This window comes from Lithobates pipiens, unplaced genomic scaffold (genome assembly GCF_037356315.1).
Source record: "Lithobates pipiens isolate NorthernLeopardFrog02 unplaced genomic scaffold, aLitPip1_a1.2 Scaffold_1, whole genome shotgun sequence".
Lineage (NCBI taxonomy): Eukaryota > Metazoa > Chordata > Amphibia > Anura > Ranidae > Lithobates > Lithobates pipiens.
The window spans coordinates 228,619,688-228,637,318 of NW_027507685.1; the positions used below are offsets into that span (position 1 = coordinate 228,619,688).

General features: G+C 46.8%; 2 protein-coding genes across 2 annotated transcripts in view; both read left to right on the forward strand.

Annotated features, from left to right (window-relative positions):
• The window catches only part of LOC143984105 (class I histocompatibility antigen, F10 alpha chain-like), a 907,941-nt gene that overhangs the window by 335,077 nt on the left and 555,233 nt on the right, over positions 1–17,631 (forward strand). The gene's annotated exons all lie outside the window — the stretch shown is intronic.
• LOC143984154 (class I histocompatibility antigen, F10 alpha chain-like) overlaps positions 12,266–17,631 on the forward strand; it is a 148,473-nt gene continuing 143,107 nt past the window's right edge. The window contains exon 1 of the mRNA XM_077484462.1: positions 12,266–12,375. Within this exon, the coding sequence (XP_077340588.1) occupies positions 12,318–12,375 (58 nt within the window). The 5' untranslated portion in view covers positions 12,266–12,317. The remainder of the gene's footprint in view (positions 12,376–17,631) is intronic.

Genomic DNA, 17,631 nt, shown 5'->3' on the forward strand with positions numbered 1-17,631 from the left:
TCCTCTTCATGCCATGTGTCATCATCCCCCATCCTCTCCATGCCATGTGTCATCACCCCCCATCCTTTTCTTTGTTCTTCTCCTGTTAGACACATCCTGAGCCCGGAAGTCCCATCTTCTCCCCCCATACCTGAAACTAGACAAGAGAAGTTGTCATTGTCCTCCACCTGAGGCTGGGGACCCCTGAGTTGGTGGACACTTTGGGGGGGGGGGGCAGCCTTGTATATGGGGATTCCACCATTCTATGGATCGGGGGCCCCTGTATATTGTTCTCTGCAGCCTTGTCAGCCGGTCCCAGCCACATTGCTACCCATTAATAGACGCTCACAGACCAGCACCTGGTAGAGACGTGGCAGGAGGGACTCCTAAGGGTGAGTGATGGCATGTAAACCTGCAAGACCTAGTGAACCCCTAGAAGAGTGAGTGTGGCTCCACCCACCATATTCTGGGGTCACCGATGAGTCCGGACTCCATATTCTGGGGTGTGGGGTCACCAGTGAGATCAGCCTCCATATTCCAGGATCACCAGTAAGCCCGGCCTCCATATTCTGGAATGTGGGGTCACCAGTGAGATCAGCCTGCATATTTTGGGGTCACTGATGAGTCCGGACTCCATATTCTGCACTGTGGGGTCACCGCTGGAGCCAGCCTCCATATTCTGGGGTGTGGGGTCACTGGCCTCCATATTCTGGGATGTGGGGTCACCGGTGGAGCCGGCCCCCATATTCTGCACTATGGGGTCACCGCTGGAGCCGGCCTCCATATTCTGGGGTGTGGGGTCACTGGCCTCCATATTCTGGTGTGTGGGGTCACCGGTGTAGCCGGCCTCCATATTCTGGGGTGTGGGGTCACTGGCCTCCATATTCTGGTGTGTGGGGTCACCGGTGTAGCCGGCCTCCATATTCTGGGGTGTGGGGTCACCGGCCTCCATATTCTGCACTGTGGGGTCACCGGCCCCCATATTCTGCACTATGGGGTCACCGCTGGAGCCGGTCTCCATATTCTGGGGTGTGGGGTCACCGGCCCCCATATTCTGCACTGTGGGGTCACCACTGGAGCCGGCCTCCATATTCTGGGGTGTGGGGTCACTGGCCTCCATATTCTGGTGTGTGGGGTCACCGGTGTAGCCGGCCTCCATATTCTGGGGTGTGGGGTCACTGGCCTCCATATTCTGGTGTGTGGGGTCACCGGTGTAGCCGGCCTCCATATTCTGGGGTGTGGGGTCACTGGCCTCCATATTCTGGTGTGTGGGGTCACCGGTGTAGCCGGCCTCCATATTCTGGGGTGTGGGGTCACCGGCCTCCATATTCTGCACTGTGGGGTCACCGGCCCCCATATTCTGCACTATGGGGTCACCGCTGGAGCCGGCCTCCATATTCTGGGGTGTGGGGTCACCGGCCCCCATATTCTGCACTGTGGGGTCACCGCTGGAGCCGGCCTCCATATTCTGGGGTGTGGGGTCACTGGCCTCCATATTCTGGTGTGTGGGGTCACCGGTGTAGCCGGCCTCCATATTCTGGGGTGTGGGGTCACTGGCCTCCATATTCTGGTGTGTGGGGTCACCGGTGTAGCCGGCCTCCATATTCTGGGGTGTGGGGTCACTGGCCTCCATATTCTGGTGTGTGGGGTCACCGGTGTAGCCGGCCTCCATATTCTGGGGTGTGGGGTCACTGGCCTCCATATTCTGGTGTGTGGGGTCACCGGTGTAGCCGGCCTCCATATTCTGGGGTGTGGGGTCACTGGCCTCCATATTCTGGGGTGTGGGGTCACCGGTGGAGCTGGCCTCCATATTCTGGGGTGTGGGGTCACCGGCCTCCATATTCTGCACTGTGGGGTCACCGGCCCCCATATTCTGCACTATGGGGTCACCGGTGTAGCCGGCCTCCATATTCTGGGGTGTGGGGTCACCGGCCCCCATATTCTGCACTGTGGGGTCACCGCTGGAGCCAGCCTCCATATTCTGGGGTGTGGGGTCACTGGCCTCCATATTCTGGGGTGTGGGGTCACCGGTGGAGCCGAGTATCCTCTCCATTGTAAGGTGAGTTTGTCACTTACCTTCCTCCCCTCCCCCCCTCAGGATATAATCCTCCCATTCACCCAAATACAACTGGGGTCACCGGTGTAGCCGGCCTCCATATTCTGGGGTGTGGGGTCACTGGCCTCCATATTCTGGGGTGTGGGGTCACCGGTGGAGCTGGCCTCCATATTCTGGGGTGTGGGGTCACCGGCCTCCATATTCTGCACTGTGGGGTCACCGGCCCCCATATTCTGCACTATGGGGTCACCGGTGTAGCCGGCCTCCATATTCTGGGGTGTGGGGTCACCGGCCCCCATATTCTGCACTGTGGGGTCACCGCTGGAGCCAGCCTCCATATTCTGGGGTGTGGGGTCACTGGCCTCCATATTCTGGGGTGTGGGGTCACCGGTGGAGCCGAGTATCCTCTCCATTGTAAGGTGAGTTTGTCACTTACCTTCCTCCCCTCCCCCCCTCAGGATATAATCCTCCCATTCACCCAAATACAACTTTTGCCCTTCATGTCCGTTTTCACCCTTCTCAGTGTATCCTTTGTGTGGACGAGTGTGGGGTGTAGCAAGATGGAGGGGCGCTTGAGTCTATAATTTTGGTCTAACACAGCTTGAAGCCATGATTTTTCTTCACCAGTGAAGAAAATCTTGGGGTGGGCGGGGACGTCCTGAGCATCTGTTCAGCTCCGCCCGCCCACCCGCAAGTCTCCGCCCACTCGAGGCTATAATTTTTCTCCACCGTGAGAATAAATCTACAGCGCATGCGCTGTTAAGGGCAGGGGATTGACACATGCGCAGTAAAGGCCCGCCGTCAGCTGTGCGAATGACGTAGCCTCACCGGAAGTGACGGGGTGAGCGAAAATCACGGGTCGCATGAAATTTTACAACACCGGTCCAACGGACCAAATACGATCCCAGGACAGCGATTGGCTACTGGATATTGAACTTCCTTCTCTAGTCCTGTCATATGTCATCATGTTCAAAAATGAACGGACTTTGGTGTGTGGACAAGTCCATTTGGTCGGAACTCCGTTGGGAAGACCGTCGGACCTTTTCTGCCGGAAAGTCCGGTTGTGTGTACGTGGAATGACGGATTCCTCCATCCACACAGGACATCGTATTCTGACAGCGAGACTCCCCACTGACTGTACATCCATCAACAAACCTTCTACTTGTTTGTTTGACAGAAGACGATCAAACGATCACATTCTGTAGAACTGGACAGTCCACACACTGATGGAAATTTGAGTGATCGCTGATAATCCAGATCAAATTTCCATTTGTCTCTGGCCAGATTTATCTCCTCGCTCCTCCTTTCCTCCTCAATGTGTCCTCTATGTGGTCTGATGTACACCTCTAATGTATGATTTACCAATCACATATGTAATAGAGCACTAAACATTCCATACAACATTTAAATGTCCACATTTTTAAAAAATAGTATAAAAATGGAAAGTCGTGATGAAAAGTAGAACTTGTTGGTATAACCCAGTGCTCTCCACACTGCAGACCTTTGCTAGCTATTCCTGCTAATGATGTGAGGCACTATTCCTTCCACTGACACCAACAATGGGGTACTTTTCCTCCCCCCAATACCAATGATGGGGCATTACTCCTACTGACCACCAACACCGAGGTCATGTTTATTCTCATTGGTGCTGGGCCCGGGACATTTTTTACCCTCACTGGCCACAATCCGGCCCCCCTAAAGTCTGAAGGACAGTAAACTGGCTCTTTGGAAATGTTTGGAGCCCCCCGGTGTAACCAATCATTTTATGTTTGAGTATTAATACTTTGCGGCTCATGTAAATGGCTGGAGGGGGCTCTTTATGCAGTTTTTGTGAAGTCTCCAGTCACACCTATGTGACAATGCACTACTAGAGGAATCCCATTATGGGTTATAGGGCTTGTATTTATGTAATGGGCTTCTATGTAACTTGAATAAAGGAGCAGGCGCTTTGTTTGGTGTGACATTTGTGGCCCCGTAGACTATGGACACCGATGACAATACAGACACACAGGGGAGTCTATAAAGCCGTCCTTCCTCATCACAGAAAGTTAGGAGGCAGAACACAAATAGGAGTTTATGGTGATTCTACCTATTAGGACTTCTCAGATCAGATTGTTTATATATAAAGAGATCTGATCATTCCATGTATGAGCGTCTCTAGTCCAGGTCAGCTATTTGTTCATCTTCAATTAAAGGAAGTTCTTCATATGAAAATAACCGAGGGAACCATTTTGTGTTGATGGTGTAAAAACAGTTTCTTTTTACTACATTGAGATGTGGCTGAATGTATCAGTGAGAGCTGTGGGGGATTATTGGGGATTGAGACTTAAAGCTGTTCCTTTAGTTTTGGGTAGGGAGGGATGAGAAAGTTTTTAGATATTTATCGCTTTCTATGACCCCATTGGGGTGATTTCACCTCACTCTGTACTGCAAACACCGGGAGGGGGATGGGCGTCTCTGTACAGGAAGACCGGGGCTTTTTTCAGCAGGAACACAGTGCTAAATGTACGTAATGGCAGTGTGTACTGGAGAGTCTATTGATGCTGGCTACTGGGGGATCTATTGTTGCTGGGGGGTCTGTTTTTGCTGGTGGGGGATATATTATTGCATGGGGTCTAATGTTGCTGGGGGGTCTGTTTTTGCAGGTGGGGGATATATTATTGCATGGGGTCTAATGTTGCTGGGGGATCAATTGTTCCTGATAGGGATCTATTGTTGAAGGGGGGAGTCTACTAATGCAGGCTGCTAGGGATCTATTGTTGTTGTGTACTTTTGATGGGGGATCTATTGTTGTATCTGGGTCTATTGTTGATGATGGGGGTCTATTGTTTCTGGGAGTGTTATGTTGTTGGGTGGAATTTACTTATGCAGGCTGCTGGGGATCTATTGTTGCTGTGGGGCTATATTGATTTAAGAGAAGTGACCTGCCGCAGTACCAAGTAGCAATGGCATGCTTCCATCCCGGGTAAATTGTATAAAAAGAAGAGGGGGGCAAGTGGGACTTTAAATGAAGCATGTCAATTGAAAATAAAATTAATAAATACATGTGAGTAGATGAAATGATTTAATTTATAATCAATAACCCCTGGGGGTAGTCCATGATCGGAATACATACCATGGTAATATAGTAATATAAATATAGATAGACACTCAATATAGTTTCATAATAATGATCAGAAAATCTGGAGTATAGACAAATCTTATACACACACTCACACATATATATACACATACATATGTATATGTATATATATATATATATATATATATATATATATATATATATATGTATGTATATGTATGTATGTGTGTATATATATATATATATATATATGTATGTATGTGTGTGTGTATATATGTGTGTATATGTATATATATATATATTATATGTGTGTGTGTATATATATATATATATATAGAGACACTGTACTGGTTCAGGTAATCAAATAAAAATAAATATGTGGCGTTAACTGCAGTAAGGAGAAGTGAGTGGTCAAGATGAATAAAATAAACAAAAAAATCAGCAGTGTAACATCACCAGATTGACTAAATCCATATGATAAAAGAAACCAATAATAATCAAACATAACCAATAGCTCTAAAAAGGAGTGGATAGCAATCATAAAGCAAAACGATTAACCAAAAATCACATAAAGTGAAAAAAAAATCACATACAATGCCAAAGCCTTCACATAAAGTGCAAGGAGTGGATAGCAATCACATAGAATGCATGGGAGTGGATCGCAATCACAAAATGGAACAATTAACCAAAAAAACCGCATAAAGTGAAAAAAGTTGCATAAAATCGCATAACCACCGGACCAATTTTCAGCCTAAGGACCAGAGGTCTTTTTACAATTTCGCACTGCACTGCTTTAACTGGTAATTGCGCGGTCATGCAATGTTGTACCCAAACGAAATTTGCGTCCTTTTCTTCCCACAAATAGAGCTTTCTTTTGATGGTATTTGATTGCCTCTGCGATTTTTATTTTTTGCGATATAAATGGAAAAAGACCGAAAATTTTGAGAAAAAAATATATTTTCTACTTTTTGTTATAAGAAAAATCGAATAAACTCAATTTTAGTCATACATTTAGGGCAAAATTTATTCAGCCACATGTCTTTGGTAAAAAAAAATGTCAATAAGCGTATATTTATTGGTTTGCGCAAAAGTTATAGCGTCTACAAACTAGAGTACATTTTCTGGAATTTACACAGCTTTTAATTTACGACTGCCTATCTCATTTCTTGAGGTGCTAAAATGGCAGGGCAGTACAACCCCCCCCCCCAAATGACCCCATTTTGGAAAGTAGACAACCCAAGGAAATTGCTGAGTGGCATGTTGAGCCCATTGAATTTTTTTTTTTTTTTGTCCCAAGCGATTGAATAATGACACAAAAAAAAAAAAGTTTACAAAAAGTTGTCACTAAATGATATATTGCTCACACATACCATAGTTATATGTGGAATTGCACCCCAAAATATATTCTGCTGCTTCTCCTGAGTACGGGGATACCACATATGTGGGACTTTTTGGGAGTCTAGCCACGTACGGCACCCCGAAAACTAATCACCACCTTCAGGATTTCTAAGGGTGCAAATTTTTGCTTTCACTCCTCACTACCTATCACAGTTTCGAAGGCCATAAAATGCCAAAATAGCACAAAACCCCCCCAAATGACCCAATTTTGGAAAGTAGACACCCCAAGCTATTTACTGAGGGGCATGTTGAGTCCATGAAATATTTTATATTTTGCCACAAGTTGCAGGAATATTACAATTTATTTATTTTTTGCACAAAGTTGTCACTAAATGATATATTGCTCACACATGCTATAGGCATAAGTCAAATTACACCCCAAAATAATTTCTGCTGCTTCTCCCGAGTACGGGGATACCACATGTGGGGGACTTTTTGGGATCCTAGCCACGTACGGGACCCGAAAACCAAGCACTGCCTTCCGGATTTAAATATAAAACGCTACCAAAAAAAACTGTTAGCGATCGCAGGGATCGGGCCTGACTCTGCGAACGCTGCAGTTATGTGTTTAGTGTTTTGTAAGTGATAGTGATCGATCGATACTGCACTTGGGTGGGCTGGGCGGAGGGGCAAAACGCAGGTGCCAGCAGGTATCTGGGCTGATCCCGCTAACAATGCGTTTTTTTTGGAACCCTAAACTTCTGGGGACGCTAGTATAGATCTGATCAGATATTGATCTGTTCAGATTCTATACCACTACGGGAGGTTTATGCTTTGCGCGTGGGTGTTAGCGGTACTGGCACTAGCCTAGCGCTGCCTGGGGCGACTCAGACCCTGACCCTAAAACTAATTGATATCTACCGCCGGGTGATCAGGGGGTTAAACCTTTATTGGGTAATAAATGCTGGGTGCCCGGGTGCTATAAAAAGCAAACTAATCAGAGTCACCCATAACACTTATACGGTGATCAGTGGTGAAAGGGTTAACTAGGGGCAATCAGGGGGTTCAAATTTTTATTAGGTAGTATATGGGGGTCCCTGGCGCTATATAAAAACCTGACGGGGAACCTAAATAACTGGCTAACTAGCGTCACCAGTGACACTTATACTGTGATCGCTGGTGAAAGGGTTAACTAGGGGCAATCAGGGGGTTAAAACCATTATTGGGTAGTATATGGGGGTACCTAGCGCTATAAAAACCTGGCGGTGAACCTAAAAAAATAACTAGCTACCTAGCGACACTAATGCAGCGATCAGAAAAATGATCTCTTAGTAACACTGGCAAAAGGGGGTGAAAGGGTTAACTCTAGGGGCAGTCAGGGGGTTAAACCTTTATTGGGGGGTGGTAGGGGGCTACCCTGGACCTAACACTAACTGCCCTGACAGTTTTTACTGTTACAACTGACACTGAATGCAGTGATCATTTATTTACTGATCACTGCAATCAGTGACACTGTGACTGGGGGGGGGGGGGGGGCGGTTGGCGATCGGGGGGGGGGGGTTGTGTACCTATGTATTAGTGTAGTGTTGGTGCACACTTACTTTCACTTCTCCTCGTAGTCCGGTCATTAAGACCGCCCCGAGGAGAATGACATCACTTCCTCCCTGCCTGTGTTTACTATACACAGAGGGAGGAAGCTTCTCATTCGCCAGTTGCGGTCGAGAAGGGGGTGGCCAGAAACCAACGGCCATCCCCTCATCCCTGATCGCTCCTGCAGCGAAACGGACCGCCGCATCCAGCGGAAGGCAAGCACGTACATGTACGTGCTTGTGCCGGTACATGCCATTGTGATGACGTACAATGGCATGCGGCGGTCCTTAAGTGGATAAAGTGCCAAACTCTTCACATAAATTGCAAGAAGGATCCAATAGGAATAGGAAGGTCTAAAGTGCATAAAGGTGCAAACAAAACCATAAATAACATAAACACATAAAATGCAAAAAAAATCGCTAAAGTGTAAGAAATGGCATGAAATGCAAAATAATAAAAGTCAAAGTAAAAAAAAGGAAAAGGTGCAAAGTCCAACCAGTGCAGTAATTTGCAAACGTGAATGTACTGAGTCTTCATCAAACAGGTCATATAGAAGACGTGAAGTGCATGTGTAGAAAGTGATCGATTTCAGATTCCTCCAATCCAGTCAGCAGCAATCCGTGGAGTATCACACCTTTCCCCAGCCCCCTACCTCCAAAGGAGACCCCTAAGGTCAGAATGAGCCTGTAATCTGAAGGCAATGGTAAGCCAGCAGTCAATCGATCTCCTCTGATCCTCACAGCACACGACGGATCTCTAGTTTTTTAAATGTACCATACATTTAAAAAAATACAATGTAAAATTGACAAGGGACTACGGGATAATGGTGTTGTGGTAACTTGCCCAAAAAAAAAAAAAAAAAAAAATGTGTGTATATATATATATATATATATACATTCTTGATATCACTAGAAAAAAAGCCTTTGGAAATTGGTTTGCAATAACTCCATCAGTATCACCAGCAAAGCAGCTTCATTATTATCCCATTAACCGCTTAAGGACCGCCTCCTGCACATATACGTTGGCAGAATGGCACGGCTGGGCACAATGTATGTGGCTCTTTAAGTGCCCAGCCATGGGTCGCGAGAAAGAAGCTGTTCCAGTGGTGCCCGCAGACCGCTGACACGGCTTACACTTTCCCCGGAGTTTCTTCCGAATTCGCTGGCTCCAGCGCTGTGATTGGCCAGACCTGCGATGACGTCACTCCCACACATACGTGCGGGAGCTGCCACTCACGGCACTGGCCTCGGCAGGAATGGCAGTCGTGGCCGTTCCTTCAGAGCGCATGCGCCAGTGAGGTCAATGGCTGCATGCAATGTAAATATCTCCTAAACGGTGCAGGTTTAGGAGATATTTCCAGTACTTACAGCCGATTCTGGCTAAAATGAGAATCACAATTTTTTTGCTTAGAATAAAGATCACGATTTTCGCGGCATAACATTATCTTTGGAAAGTGGGGAAGTACCTGGAGCTGCTCCAAACATTCTATAGCATTAAAAAAAGCCGAGGACTATCTCAGTACCCGAGGAGTGAACCAATTAAAAAGAAAATGTAGATTTATTAGAAAATAGACACAGTTAAAAACAGTTGGTACGGAGGTCCATACACTGTGCACATGAGAACCGGTAATGGACACGTAGGTCCTAATACAAGAAAACTTGGATATATATCCTGACGGAAATATAAGGGGAAAGGGGCAAGGGAAAAAAATTTGGACTTTATTTGAAGCTTGTACTCTCCAAGAGACTGCATGCTTCATATAACATCCCAATTTTTTCCCTTGCCCCTTTCCTCTTATGATATTTCCAATAGATAGGGATGGAGCTATATGCCGTAAATGGTCTTTACCTCATATAAAGTCCCAAACAGATACTCTGCCTTTAAAATGATATCCTGACAGAGTCCTCTACATGAGCGCCTGAAAAAAACCGGCCCCTTTCACTCCAGTGTGAAAGCTGAAGGGGTTTCACACTGAAGCGGTGCGCCTGCAGGACAGTGAAAAAAGTCCTGCTAGCCGCATCTTTGGAGCGGTGAAGGAGCTGTGTATTCACCGCTCCTACCCATTGAAATCAATGGGACAGCGCGGCAATACTGCCGGCAAAGTGCCGCTGCAGCGGCGCTTTGCGGGCGGTTTTAACCCTTTTTCGGCCGCTAGTGGGGGTTAAAACCACCCCGCTAGCGCCTGCAGACCGCCGCTAATACGACGATAAAGCGCCGCTAAAAATAGCGGCGCTTTACCGCCGACGCCGCTCCCGCCCCAATGTGAAAGGGGCCTTATACAAATTTCAAACTTGGTAAGTTTGAGTGTAACGGACACTTGGGTAACAATACATAGTAGATTGATCTTGGAGAATCTATAGAATTATAAGTAGCTTACCATAGATGGCCCGGGAGGCACCCCGTAGTACCAAGAGAGGCACCCGATAAGGGGTAGTCGCCCCCCCCTCCCCCCCCTCCGGGGCGGACAGAGGAGAGGCTATGAGCACAAAAGAGCATCGTTGAAAAATGGTAAGGTGACAATGGGTCAGTGCTAGAAACTATGGACACAACAAATGGTGGGGAAGTGGGAAGGGGGGGAGAAAGGGAAAGGGGGTGGAATGAAGAGGAAAAAGAACCAAAGAATAAGAAAAGCGGGTTTTTTTTTTCCTCTCCCCCTTCCTTTTTTCTCTATCCCCCCCCCCCCCCCGCTTTTCAATTATTCCTATCCGTTTTTTCCTTCCCTTCTTCCTCCTTCCTTTTCTTATTCCTTGGTGTAAACGCACCGAAAAGCACAATAAAAAACGCACCCACTCTTCGCTTTAAAAAAAGTTCTGGAGCTTCTTGTTGTGAGTAGGGCAGCCCATTCAAATGAATAGACGTTCCCTGTGTATGACGAGCAAAAATGCCCAAAAAAACAAATGCAGGAATGAGTTAACACTTCGCAGAAATGTGAACAGCACAGGAGTGTAGTGGTTAGCACTTTCAGCAGCAATAGGGTCGCTGGTTCAAATCCCGACCACGGCACCATCTGCCTGGAGTTTGCATGTTCTCCCTGTGCCTCTGTGGGTTTCCTCCAGGTACTCCGGTTTCCTCCCACACTCCAAAGACCTGCTGGTAGGTTAATTAGACCCCGTCTAAAAATTGGCCATAATATGTGTATGTCGATGTGTTTGTAAGCACGTTGGGACCCTATGGGGTAAAGGACTGTGCTATACCACTGATGGACATCGGCGGCAAAAACCCTGAGGCGATTCAGTGCACATAGGTAGTGCTATACAATTCGCTCAATTATTCAACAGTATGCAACCTGATTGTACAATCTCTGTATAATTACATTTAGCTTTACCAAAAGTATGGAATAGGAGGACCCATCTCTCTATCCGTTCACTATGTATGAAAATCAGACAGGCCCTACATAGTTGATGTCAGATCTAAAGGAAATGGTACAATCAGGTTGAATAGTGTATGGCCAGATTTATACAAGTACATAGGAGGGAGTGCATGGAGACACTAAGCTGTCAGGCCCCATTCACATCTCTGTGTCGCGAGAACTCACATTCCCTCATTAATATAAAGCTTTTTTTTCTGCAACAGAGTTATATTAATATTAAATTGCTACATAGGGGAGCTGGATTTTAGAAAAAAAAAAGGTGAACTTTAAAAACCACTTGACGACTGCCCACAGTAAATATACATCATTACTTTGCTGTTAAATACGGTATTATGGCAGCAGCCAGCACAGTATAATTGTTTACTGTGGCCAATTCTACATCAAATTAAAATGGTCCCGTCGGTGGATTTGCCGGGGGGATCACTTTAAGAGGCGGCGGGAGAGGTGCCCTCCTGCCACTTCCAGGTCATTTCTGGGAAGGGACAAGGACCCCTTCCCTACAACCCTGGCCGGTGGGTATGGGGGGCTTATCACAATCTGATAAAAAAAAATCATCTTTTCTATTCTGAACTGTAAATGACAAAATGGCTGCCAGTAACAAGGCTTCAGTTCCTGTGCCAACCAATCACATCTCCCCGCTCAGTGATCATGGCTCAGGATGTGGAATTCCCCGCCCTGAGCTCCTCTGTCATCATGTTTGTTGAAAACATCTCAGCATTTTACTTTCACTTTCTCCAAATCTATTCCTCAACTAGACAACCTTTTCACACTGCCTCTGCCCAGCAACTGGTGATCATTAGTGTATGAATTTCTCTATTGGATGGTAGATAATTATCACCCAATCAGTATCAGTAGAAGTGGGTGAGGTGAGAGGACGGTTCTGGTTCCGTACAAAGAAGAGAATGAGGCTCTTTGTGGCCGCCGCACTCCTCTGTGTGTCTGTCATAGGAGTCCATTCTGGTGAGTACAGCGCCGGTATATGATGGGTGTGTGTGAGTTATAATATCTATATCATATTTGCCAACATTGTAAAAAAAAAATTAGGGACACTTTTTTTTGGCTGTTGGCGGTGTTACATTATCATTAGGGAGCGGGGCATGTGTTTGTAGGCGTGACATAGGGAAAAAATAAAAATGCGGGGTGTGCAAAAAACGGGCATGGTTTATGGGAAATAGTGGGTGTGGCTCAAAGGGGGTGTGGTTAGAGTTTGAGATGAATGAGGTATGGAGAGGGAAAGGGGGGGAGAGGGATGGAGGGACAGCAGCCCCAGATCCTACAACACTACTAGTATCAGGGACCCCAGATCATGCTGGATGAAGCAATGTCTTTATGCAGCAAACAAGGCATCTTGGCTCTTGTAGTTCCTCAGCCTAGTTATCTGTAAATGCTGTAATCATACCAAGTACCCTAGTGCATGCTGGCTCTTGTAGTTCTGGAGACCAGACCAAGGTGGGTGGTGCAATGTCATTATATAGCAAACAAGTCAGGCTTGTTCTTGTAGTTTTACAAACCACTTACTGTATCTAATGGTGTCTTTGCTGGATGGGATTCCATTTTAGTACAAGCCAGGCATCCTGGCTCTTGCAGTTCCACAGACCACTTATCTCCTGGTATCACTAGTATCGGGGACCCTAGACCATGCTGGGTGCTGCAATGTCATTATATAGCAAACAAGTCATGCTGGTTCTTGTAGTTCTACAAACCACTTACTGTACCTAATGGTGTCTATGCTGGATGAGATGCCATTTTAGTATAAAAACAAGCCAGGCATGCTGGCTCTTGTAGTTCCTATTTATGGACATAAATATAACAATCTCAGGCAAACATCCGAGTAACCCCTTAACCACTTGCTTACTGGGCACTTAAAGCGGAGGTCCACCCTAAAATGGACCTTCCGCTCATCGGAATCCTCCCCCCCTCCGGCGCCACAATTGGCACCTTTCGGGGGGGAGGGGGGTGCAGTTATCTGGATAATCCAGGTAACTGCACCTACTTCCGGGCTAGCTCTCTGCGGAAAGGGGCGTAGATTACGCCCCTTTCCGCAAGTGCCCGCCCCCTTCCGCAAGTGCCCCGCTGCCTGCTGGGAAACACACAGATCCCAGAGGCAGCGGGGACTGTCCTCATTGCGCAGCGCGGCTCGCGCATGCGCAGTAGGGAACCGGGAAATGAAGCCGAAAGGCTCCATTTCCTGATTCCCATACCCAAGATGGCGGCGGCAGCACTCGAGTGACGATCTAGAGATCGGCTTCGGGTGCCGACATTGCGGGCGCGCTGGACAGGTAAGTGTCACTATTTTAAAAGTCAGCAGCTGCAGTATTTGTAGCTGCTGACTTAAAAAAAAAAAAAAAAAAAACGCGGAGTCCCGGCGGACTCCCGCTTTAAACACCCCTCCTGCCCAGACCAATTTTCAGCTTTCGGTGCTCTCACACTTTGAATGACAATTACTCAGTCATGCAACACTGTACCCAAATTAAAATTTTCTCATTTTTTTCCCACAAATAGAGCTTTCTTTTGGTGGTATTCGATCACCTCTGGGTTTTTATTTTTTGTGCTATAAATGAAAAAATAACGAAAATTTTGGGGAAAAAAAACGCATTTTCTTTGTTTCTGTAATAAAATTTTGCAAATTATTAATTTTTCTTCATAAATTTTGGACACAATTTATACTACTACATATCTTTGGTAAAAAATAACCCAAATTAGTGGATATTATTTGGTCTTTGTGAAAGTTAGAGAGTCTACAAGCTGTGGTGCGAATCACACAAAATTGATCACACCTGATGTACTGGTGGTCTATCTCATTTCTTGTGACCCGAACAAGCCAGGAAAGTACAAATACCCCCCAATTACCCCTTTTTTGAAAGTAGACATTCCAAGGTATTTAGTAAGAGGAATGGTGAGCTTTTTGATGTTGTCATTTTTTCCCACAATTCTTTGCAAAATGAAGATATTTTATTTTAATTTTTTCCACAAAATTATAATTGTAATAGGTTATTTCTCTCACGTGGCATGTGTATACCACAAATAAATTCTGTTACTCCTCCTGAGTATTACGATACCACATGTGTGGGACTTTTCCACAGCCTGGCCACATAGAGAGGCCCAACATGCAGGGAGTAACATCACGTGTTCTAGGAGCATAAATTACACATCTAACTTGTTGACTACCTATTACACTTTTGAAGGCCCTGGAGCACCAGGACAATGACACGTGACACCGACGTGGCACTGATGACACGTGACACTGACAGATGGCACTAATATGTGGCACTGATGACCGATGGCAATTATACGTGGCACTGATGACACGTGGCACTAATACGTGGCACTGATGACAGATGAACTAATACGTGGCACTGATGACACGTGACACTGATGACAGGTGGCACTGATACCTGGCATTGATGACACATGACACTGGTAACAGATGGCACGTGACACTGACAGGTGGCACTGGCACTAATATGTGGCACTGATGACACGTGACACTGATATGGCACTGATGACATATGGCACTACGTGGCACTGATGACACGTGGCACTGATGACAGATGGCACTTATGACACGTGGCACTGATGACAGATGGCACTTATACATGGCACTGAGGACAGGTGGCACTGACAGGTGGCAGTGGGGACAGATAGGCACTTTATTTTTATTTTATTTATTTATTTTTTACACTGACCGCAGCAGAGATGCAGCGGTTCATCTCTCCCTCCTCACACGCTGTCTGTGTGAGGAGGGAGAGCCGGCGATGAGAGATGATTGGGCACGCCGATCACGCTGTAAACTGCTGCTGTGATTGGCCGTTTACAGTGATCTGTGACTGGCTGTGTCCGGGGGACACGGCCGGCACAGAACTTCCCCGATGCGTGCCAGTGGTGGTGCGCATTGGGGAAGTAAACAGGAGGATGTCTAGGGACGGCCTCCCAGCAGTTAGCGTCCGCGCTGTACCCGTCTTTTGGCTATAGCGCGGGCGCGAAGTGGTTAATCACCTTGGAATAACATGGCTCTTCAAGGAAATCATTAACTGCCACATTGGCTTTAATAATAACAAGTACAATGACTCCTACTTACAAACTGAGGGAAATAACAGGAAGTGAGAGGAAATCTACCACTAAGAAGGGAAATTCTCTCCTGTAAGAGTTAATATGGGAAAAAGGTGTCTCCACTGATGCTTTATCACCAATCCTTGTTTCCCTAACAGCCCAAAATTTTCAAAATCCAATTATCATTGGGACAGAAAGTGAGGTGAAATCTTCTGTACAGGGGCACAGACAGCTAAACAAATGTTACAGGGGTGATAACCCTTCCCTATGTTATCCAAAAAGCTTAAAAATAGATTTTTTGGCTGGAGCTACACTTAAAAAATTTACCTGTTCCGACTTACAGATTCAACTTAAAGAGGAAGTAAACCCTGATGGGTTTACTTCCTCTTTGTCTCCCTGCAAAGGTAAAGCATAATGGGAAACTATGCATCGCATAGTAGCCCATTATGTGTCACTTACCTGACACAGGAGCCAGCAATGTCACCGCTGTCCCCTGTAGTACAGAGCGTCCATCTTCTTCCGGGTATCGCTGCTCCGGCCCCCCCAGGGGAGCCGTCACTAACGGCATATCGCCATTAGCAGCGGCATGCCGCTAACGGCGATGGTGCGCCTGTGCGCCGCTGTCTACGGCACATGCACCGTAGACAGCTGTCACTGTCTTTTAGTAAATATCTCCTAAACAGTGTAGGTTTAGGAGATATTTCTTGGACCTACAGGTAAGCCTTAAAGCGGGAGTCCGCCGGGACTCCGCGTTTTTTTTTTTTTTTTAAAGCCAGCAGCTACAAATACTGCAGCTGCTGACTTTTAAAATAGTGACACTTACCTGTCCAGCGCGCCCGCGATGTCGGCACCCGAAGCCGATCTCTAGATCGTCTCTCGGGTGCTGCCGCCGCCATCTTGGGTATGGGAATCAGGAAATGGAGCCTTTCGGCTTCATTTCCCGGTTCCCTACTGCGCATGCGCAAGTCGCGCTGCGCAATAAGGACGGTCCCCACTGCCTCTGGGATCTGTGTGTTTCCCAGCAGGCAGCGGGGCACTTGCAGGAAGGGGCGGGCACTTGCGGAAAGGGGCGTAATCTACGCCCCTTTCCACAGAGAGCTATCCCGGAAGTGGGTGCAGATACCTGTACTGTACAGGTATCTGCACCCCCCTCCCCCCTGAAAGGTGGCAATTGTGGCGCCGGAGGGGGGGAGGGTTCCGATGAGCGGAAGGTCCACTTTAGGGTGGACCTCCGCTTTAATTTAGTCTTTCCTGTAGGTCAAAGTGGTTTGTAAGGGTTTACAACCACTTTAAGAACAAACCTACAGTCCCTGTCTTGTTAGTAACCTGGGGACCCCCTGTATCTAGGCAGGTTAATCAGCATGACATGTTTTCCTCGCTCTGTGCCACGTTGCTTTGCTTTCTACTGTACTGGAGGGGGGTCTGAGCTATCATTAATCTGAAGGGGAGCGATCACGTTGTTCTACAGGGGTGGAGGTTTTGGCGGCGGCTGATCTCTTCCTGTTGTGTTCAGTGGAGAGGGGAGGGGTCTCCAATCCCTGCAGCCACTGAAGAGAGAAGCCGATTGGCTGCCCTCTCCTCTCCACTTTACACAAGGGTAAACAATAATTGTGGCAACGGCGGTGGCCATCTTTGTGTAGCCCACTGCAGTTGTTAGCCTAAAACATTCCCGATTTTCCCAAGACAAAACCAAAATCCCGGGAAAATAATCGGGACAAGCTTAATTCGGCAAATAATAGGTGACAAATGCAGAGCTTCCAGTGATCCTTCATATGGGACTAAAGCTGGCCATAGACGGGCCTGTTCTTTTATTCAGCCAGCAGTCAGAATAAGAGACAACCGACAGATTCCTCCATCCACACAGGACACCGTATTCTGACAGCGAGACTCCCCCCTGACAACAGGACATCGATCAACAAACGTTTTTTAGTTTATTTGACAGAAGTTAATCACACGATCGCATTCTGTAGAACTGGGACGGTCACACACTGATCTAAATTTTAGTGATCGCTGATAAACCAGATGAACTTAGATTGGTCTCTGGCCAGCTTTATCTCCTCGGTCCTCCTATCCTCCTCAATGTGTCCTCTATGTGGTCTGATGTACACCTCTAATAAAATCTACGATTTACCAATAAAATATGTAATAGTGCACTAAACATTCCAT